The sequence below is a fragment of the Festucalex cinctus genome, chromosome 8 (assembly GCF_051991245.1).
Source record: "Festucalex cinctus isolate MCC-2025b chromosome 8, RoL_Fcin_1.0, whole genome shotgun sequence".
In the NCBI taxonomy this organism is placed as follows: domain Eukaryota; kingdom Metazoa; phylum Chordata; class Actinopteri; order Syngnathiformes; family Syngnathidae; genus Festucalex; species Festucalex cinctus.
In genome coordinates this window covers 20,576,550-20,584,780 of record NC_135418.1, presented here as the reverse complement: position 1 = coordinate 20,584,780, position 8,231 = coordinate 20,576,550, and the positions used below count along the sequence as shown (strand labels likewise).

The 8,231-nt window shown below is 37.4% G+C and overlaps 1 protein-coding gene across 1 annotated transcript; it reads left to right on the top strand.

Moving 5' to 3' along the window:
• Nucleotides 1-141: 141 nt before the first annotated feature.
• LOC144023639 (solute carrier family 2, facilitated glucose transporter member 11-like) lies at nt 142-7,868 on the top strand. Its single transcript, XM_077529303.1, has 12 exons — nt 142-160; nt 669-767; nt 2,312-2,472; nt 2,552-2,676; nt 2,755-2,884; nt 3,022-3,170; nt 4,036-4,223; nt 4,298-4,408; nt 5,476-5,577; nt 5,768-5,843; nt 7,244-7,371; nt 7,450-7,868. Exons 3-12 carry the CDS (start codon nt 2,342-2,344, stop codon nt 7,621-7,623), a joined length of 1,314 nt encoding a protein of 437 aa, XP_077385429.1. The 5' UTR covers nt 142-160; nt 669-767; nt 2,312-2,341; the 3' UTR covers nt 7,624-7,868.
• Nucleotides 7,869-8,231: the final 363 nt, after the last annotated feature.

Genomic DNA, 8,231 nt, shown 5'->3' with positions numbered 1-8,231 from the left:
GGTTGCACTTCTCGTCAAAACACGACAATCCTGCGCTAACAACATTAATGGACAACTCAAGCCTATTGATGTGTAACTTCGTCCTTTATATATTCTGCGCTGCTGCCCAAGCTGTGCTCAGCATCACCAGAAAAAAATCATGGAAGGGACATCAAACAAGGTAGGATGAACAGGAAAAATATTTGAATCATTTTCAGTCATAGTAACAGCATTTACTCATACTGTACTGAATGAACAATTTCAATTTACAATTTACACCCCCAAATATCAAAACTTCGACCTGCCCAATATTAGGCAAAATTCTGCTTTTACAAATGATGCATTGCTCATAATAAATATGATACAAGCTTGCTCCTTTCATGTATGTAGCTAAATAAGTAAACAAAAACAAATTATTCAGCTCTTCTGTTGGCTCTCATTACACTGTGCGGATGGCTCAAACGTACTATGGTGAGTGCACATCAGAATATTATTCTACCCGTGCAATCATGTTTCACAGTGTAGAACATGGAACAAGTTCAAGTTTAATTGTAATCATTAAGCGTTTGTTTGGGCCCACTTCAGTGAACCCTGACGGGGATGAATACAAGATCAAGTGATGTGTCATTACATTCAATATGTAACTAGTGTAAACACAAAACACTGGTGGTTGTCCTTTCGCACATCAGCTGCAATACCGGAGACTTTATCTACTGGCCGTGGTGCTCGGAATTGGAGGCTCGTTCCAGTATGGAATTCAAGTGTCCGTTATTGCTTCTCCAGCTGCGGTAAGATGTGTATTGGTCGTTAATGTACTGTATAGTTACAATGATACCATCATCCAGGAAAATAAACATTAGTACCTTTTTCCCCCACTAACATGTCAGCATGTGCATATGTCATTCGTTAGGGAGTACATGCGTAAGTCATTAGATAAGAAGTGGGTTTGTGCTTAGAAACGCAGGGTATACTTTTGGCACTGGATAGGGAGAGCTTACTTGTGTCATTGGATATGGAGAGAATACTTATTGTATGTCATTGCATTGTGAAATCATACCATTTAACTCATTCAAACCAAAAAACGTGTAAATACGTTTTTTAATACTTTGTCCTTCCCTACCAAAACCGTATTTGTGCGTTGTTGTTGTTGTTGTTTTTTTTTTAATGCTAGAGCACACAGAAGGCTTTGATGCAGCTTCTGACCTGAAGAGGTCACTAAAGCAAAGGTAGTTATTACACAAAAGGCTAGCAGGTGGCAGCAGAGTATAAGAGATCAGCCAGGGCCATGTTGCAACAAGCTGTTTTTGCCAGTGTTTTCAACAGGTTTGTGAATAATGATTAAACTTAGCTAATCTAATGCTAATTGCTGCAAAACGGAAACAGATACGAGTATAGCTTTTTTAACTGATGAAAGAATAGACTATAATCTTTCCTTTGGTAGGTTCCATGTTTTTATAGCAATAGAACACAATATTCTGTGGGCCTTGCGAATCAGTCAAAATAAACTTGCTTCAGTGAAAATAGCTGGGAGTGAATGAGTTAATTGGATAGAGAGAGAATAGTTAATTTATTAGGTAGCGAGAGCACACTTACAGTATATCATAAGATAGGGAGAACATACTAAATAAACAACTTCACAACAAGACTATACTTATGTCATTGTATGGGGAGAGCATACTTATGCATTTGTATGGGGGGCACATAGTTTACAATTGGATTGGGAGTACATACTTATATCATTGGATAGGGATATAATACTCACTGTATGCCACTGGATAGAGAAAAGATACTATTTAATTGGATAGGGAGAGCATACTTAATTCATTAGGTAGGGCGAGCACACTTTCAGGATGTCATAAAACAGGGAGAATATACTAAACAAACGGACAAGGAAAGTATACTTGTGTCATTGAATAGCGAGAGCATCCTTATGTAATTGGATGGCGGGAACATACTAGACAATTGGATCGGGAGTGCATACTAATGCCATTGGATAGGGAGAGCATACTAACAGTATGTCAATGGATGAAGAAAGCATACTATAATTGGATAGGGAGCGCATACGTAATTCAGTAGGTAGGGAGAGTGATCTTATGTCATTGGATAGGGAGAACATACACTATGTCATTGACAGAAGAGAGAATACTGTATACTAATTGGATAGGGAGATCATACTGTATTGGAAACAGAACACAATATTTACCTGTACTTGTATATCATTGGGTGTACGGGCGACTTACAGAATGTAATTACCGTAGATATGGATAGGCCACAGATAGAAAATAGTACCTGAAAATGAGGAGCTCATCAGCCCTGTGTGTTGTTTGTGCAGCACATTCAGACGTTCCTCAACTACACGTGGATGTGGCGCTACCAAACTCCCGTCGACGACTCCACCAACCAGCTCGTCTGGTCCTTCATTATTGCCGTGATGAGTTTGGGGGCGTGGGTGGGCGCCATCCACAGCGGCTCTCTCCCCGTCACATTTGGCCGGTGGGAATACGGCAAATCGATTGAATGGTGACAAACTTTCACCATAAAAACAAAACATTCGCATGAAATTCTCTTGCAGGAAAAAAACGATGCTGTTCAACAACGTCGTGGCCGTGCTGGCGGCTTTGATCATGGTTTTCAGTCGCTTGGCCAAGTCTTTTGAGATGATTTTGCTCGCCCGCTTTCTCTTTGGCTATAATGTTGGTATGTGCTGATGACAATCATCCCAAAGGATGTTTTTCATAGTTTCCTGACTCATCTTTCATCTGGTCCTTCTGGCAGGTCTTGGCTTATGCGTGCAGCTCATGTACTTGGCTGAAAGTTCTCCAAAGACACTCAGAGGCTTCTTGACCCTCACTGCCGTCATCTTTATTGCTTTGGGGAAAATGACGGGTCAAATTATCGGCATCAAGTACGAAGTATTTTCAAACACTAAAAATTACGCGGATGTGCTTTTGTAAATGAATGATTGATTGACGATTAATACTGAATAAGTTGCTCTACTTTTCCATTATCAAGCTAATAGTGATTTTACTGCACTCCGTCCAGGGAGCTGATGGGCACCGATGAAATGTGGCCCTTCCTTCTGGCCATCAGCGGCGTTCCCGCCATTCTACAGTTCGTGACGCTGTTCTTCTTCCCCGAGTCGCCTCGGTACCTTTACATCGACAAAGGAGACAGTGAAGGCAGCCGGAAAGGTGAATGCACACGTCACAATCAAAAATGGATTGGGGGTGTACACATGCAGAAAAAAAATACCGGTAGTACTACAGGGATCCAGTTTTGTTCTCCACTTTTTATGATGTACACTGTAGGGTTTGTAATTGAAGGTCTATGTACAAATAAGTATTGTTTATGATTAGAAAAGGTACATAAATGGTCCAAACTGGCTAAGGGGCCATATCTACACCTTATTTTTTATTTATTTATTTTTTTTACATGTAAATGTACAAACAAGCTGTAAAGGTACAATGCCACAGTTTGGCTTTAGCCCCTGATGCTAGCTAGCTAGCTAGCTCCCTATAAGCTAGCCCTAGATAGCTAGCACCTGGTGCTAAAGCCAAACTCTGGCAGGGTTTTTACTTTCTGGACCTGGATTTGTCACTTCTGCAAACAAGTGCTATGTGACTACCATAACTGAATGGAATACAGTGCAGGGCAACTTAATACATTTAAACAAACTGCCAACGGTTCTTGTGAAGAAAAAAAAAAATGCTGATGTTTGTGTACTTTTGTACTTTTCAGGCTCTCTAAGTTACTTCCATTGAAGGATATATCCTTCTTTATTTTGGAAAAATCTCCATTAAATTGTTCTTTTCTAATGGAGATGAACAAGTGAAAGTGATATTAAGTGATGGCTGACATCTAGTGGCGAATGATTATTGTTATTGCAACTTAACACTGATCCGATATGGAAAACATTCTTATGTACTGTATGTTGCGCACCCTTGACTTAGACAATCTAAAAATATAAATTGTAAGTGTCCCAATATGAAGCCTATTATAAATGTAACACCTTTTCTGACTATTTGAGTTACAACTTGGATGTGTGTCATGTGAAAGCATTGCAGTGGTTGTGGCAGGAGGACGAATTGAAAATGGAACTTGAAGACATGAAAAAGGAACGACAGAGCGCTCAAGGGGAGAAGGCCAAGACGGTGAAGGAAGTCTTGACTTCTCGTTGTGTCAGATGGCAACTGCTGACTTTGGCTTTCCCCTGTTCTGGCATCCAGTTCTGTGGCATCAATGCGGTACCTACACCTGAGGAAGCGTCTACATTAATTTGCATTGAATCCTGCTTTTCATCAGCCATCCTCTCTATCAGCTCTATTTCTACGCCTTTGACATCTTCCGCGAGTCAGGTGTTCCGGAAGAGCTGAGGCAGTACTTGATTATTGGGATTGGAGCAACTGAGCTTATTGCTGTTATTCTGTGTGTAAGTCTAAATTTGGCCAGAGAGTATATAAGAATTTTTCTCGACAATGTTCTCAACCCATCTCCAAACTGGTGTACATTTGGAAAAGCTCACTCAAAAACGGACCAAAATAAAAATATTCAAAACAAGATTGAGTAGGATAAATGGTATGCAACCAATGATAAGTGAAGTCATTTCACTTCGCTTCTGTATAGGTGCAAAAACATTGACTAATCAAAGGTTTGTGCATGAGAAACCTTTTGCCAAAAATGTTATAGAGGCAAAAACAAAAATAAAACTTCCATAATGTCACAAATAAGTAAAATCCAGATTACTGAAAAAAAGAACAAAAATAGAAAAATATCAGGCAAAGAAAATGCAAAATTAAAGGGAAAAAAGGGAGAAACTGAAATCAAATACATTATCGCTCAAAATGGCATAAAAAATATGTAACATTTAAATAAAATCAAAATCAAAGAAAAATGAAAAATTACAAAAAAAATCTGAAAATGCCTATCAAACTAATAAAGATACATGGAATGAATAAAACAAAATTGGTGCTAGCTCACAAATTTATGTAGAAAGAGACTAAAATTAGTATACGTACTGTATGTATAAAAAAAAAAAAAAAAATTGTTTGTTTTTGTTACAATCTGCATATAAAAAAAAAAATCTGAAAGTAAAATTAAAATGTACTGGTGTTCATGAATATGCATTCTTCCACTTAAATAAATAAAACAAACAAATCCATATAAAAGGAAATAAGAGAAATTCAGAGGAGAAATTTGTGTCAACAGGATGTAAAAAAAAAAGAAAGAATAGAAGATAAAAACAAAAAATAGCTTTGTAGTCTGAAATATTTTGTACTATGAGTATGCTGAGTTTGAAAAAGTAATTTAAAAACTCGTGTTTGAGCCAAAGTAAACGGATATTAAAGTTTAACATATAATTGCTGTACTCCTACCTTTTAGTATTTTATTTTTATGTCAAAGCAATAGCCCTGTTGAAGTCATGGTTTATGGAAGGTTTACAGGACACTGTTTATTGTATAGAACCTTTGAAATGTCTCTCTTCTGTTTGTATTTCAGGCCTTCTTAATTGACCGTGCTGGCCGAAAGAAGATGATGGGCTATGGTTATTTACTGATGGCTCTTACCATGTCTCTACTTACTGTCATGCTGTGCATCAAGGTATCCACTTTGACATGAATACACTATATACGAAAATAACCCTGGGTATTTACTTCAAACTTATACTCATACTGTATCAAGTTACAACTCATGTCATAACAAATGCTTCCATTTATTTTTTAACAACAAAAATGCAGTCGTGCCTTGTAAAAATATTAATTATTAATATATTCTACCCCATCTTTTGCAGGATCTGAATTCATGGATCACATATGTGAACATTGGTCTGATTTTTTGTGTCATCTGCATTTATGGACTTGGACCTTGTGAGTTCTGGTAAAAATAAAAAATAAATACATTAAATAAAAATAAAATAAGAGGATGTTTAGAAAGTTATAATTTTATCAACTGAATCTATGGAAGTTAGATAAGTTATGTAAGTTATTGAATTGTATAGACATTTCACCATGGCATCAGACGTACATGGTCATACAGATGACAATATGGAAACACACTTTTTTATGTCATTTAGAGTGCTAAAAACTTATTAATTAGCTTGAATGATGATTTAAGGTGCCTTCTCTTCTGACAGCAAAGATGTTATGTATGTATAATGCTTGTTAGAGAGACAGAACTCCGGCCATAGTTGACATTTCTACAGCACCACCCCCATAAAAATAATAATAATAATAATAATAAAAACTAATGAAAAAAATAAAGAGGTGGTGGAAATTTAGACTTAGTTAAAATGATCAATGAGGGAATGGCTAATTAACTATTTCATTCACAGTATTTTTCACAGAAGCAAGCCCCTTCGCTCACGGCTGTTTTACTGGCTTTTGACTGATTTTGCAAGGTCTACAAAATATTATGTTCTATTGCTATAAAAATATGGAAATTCTCAAAAGAAAGATTAGAGTCTCTTCTTCAATTTGGCAGTAATTAGAATTAGAATATAGCTAATTGTTTCATCAATATTCACATTCCTGGTGAAAACACTGTCAAAAAGAGCTTGTTGCTACATGGCCATTGCTGATCTCTTATATTCTGCTGCCTCCTGCTGGCTGTTTTTTGTGATAACTACCATTGCTTTAAGCCACCTCTTCATGACAGAAGTCATGTCCTTTTGTATCATCATTATTCACAGATCTGTTTAGAACTGGGGGCAAAACATCTTGTCTTCAACTTGGCCCTGGTTGATCTCTTACTCTCATACTCTGATGCCACCTGCTGGCTGTTTTTGTAATTGCTACCATTGCTTCGCCCGTTTTTCGCAGTTCAGAGGCTGTATCAAAGCCTTCTATATGCGCTAGCATTAAAAAAAAAGAAAAAAAAGAAGAAAAGAAACAAAAACACATTTAAATAAAACCAGTGTAAATACGTTTTTGGGACACTTAAAACATTTAAAATAGAACGTATTTATACGTTTTCGGGAGCAAATGAGTTAAGTAACTTTTTACGAGGATTAATGACACAGTTGTGCTCATTTGAAGGTGAAATGGATAGTGTGCTAAGTGCATGCCAGCCATGTTTTGCTAAGTCACTCAGACAATCGAACCACACGTTTAAAAACACAAAAAAAACAAAAAACAAAAAACCTGCAAACCCGACGATTGTTTACATGTACTAGGGACAGGGTCTAATGAAACTCTTGGTAATAAAAATATATATGTACACTAGTGAGTTTCGAAACTTACTGTTAGTAAGTATGTTTGTTTCTTTTCAGCTGGAGTGTCTGCGGCGCTTCCTGCCGACCTCTTCCTCCAAGCATGGCGTCCCTCCGCGTTCGCCATCAGCGGGAGCATCAACTGGCTCAGCATGTTCCTCGTGACCATGTGTTTCGGCTACGTAGTGGTGAGATGTGCCACACACCTCAGTCTCCATGTTGATCCAACCTTACATTGATGTGCGTGTGTCCGACTGTCTGCGCAGAATGGACTGGGCCAGTACTGCTTCCTGATTTTCGCGGTCTACTGCGTCTTCAGTGGCGCCTTCGTGATCTTTTGGGTGCCAGAGACCAAAGGAAAGACCATGGTGGAGATTATGGAGGACTTCAAGAAACTTAATTACAAGAACAGGGACGCTGAAGTTGCCACCAAGTTTTAATGCGGAATACGTATTGACAGCTGGCATGTAGAATGTGTAGTGTTGCTATCATGTATTATATTAATATGAAAAGTTATCTATCTATTGTAGTTGTTTACATATGTAATTCTTCACATTCAATGTCATTGTGTTAATAGTATATACAGGCTATTTTTATTTTATGCTTTTTTCCTTTAAAACAAAATCACGTGTCATTTTTGGAGGAATAAGGCAGGAACAGCTTAATAGCATTTCCATTCATTTCAATGGGGAAAGCTGATTTGTGTTATTGTCAAGTGCTTTGAGCTATGGTCATGGAACAAATTCAAATTGTATCTCAAGATACGAATAGGTATTGTACCGAAACACTTTTTTTGTATGTTATTTTGTACATTAAACAAAACAAAACTCTATAAAAGTACCAAATATATGTTGCTAGTTTGAAACATATTCATGGTTGTTTCTGCCATCTGTAATGGTTTATTTAATGTCTGCGGCTACTGAGATTAGTTGCACCAAATGTGTGAAGCTTCAAGCTTCTATAACAAGTGGACAAACAAAATGTCCCCTAATCAATCAGTTCAGTGTTTTAATAGTCCTTTGTGGGAAGGAGAAATCAATAACAGAGC

Coding starts and splice junctions, on each gene's coding strand:
- LOC144023639 (XM_077529303.1), top strand. CDS start 2,342: ATGTGGCGCTACCAAACTCCCGTCGACGACTCCACCAACCAGCTCGTC. Junction 3,171..4,035: donor CAGTGAAGGCAGCCGGAAAG/GTGAATGCACAC, acceptor GTCATGTGAAAG/CATTGCAGTGGTTGTGGCAG. Junction 7,372..7,449: donor TGTGTTTCGGCTACGTAGTG/GTGAGATGTGCC, acceptor CTGTCTGCGCAG/AATGGACTGGGCCAGTACTG.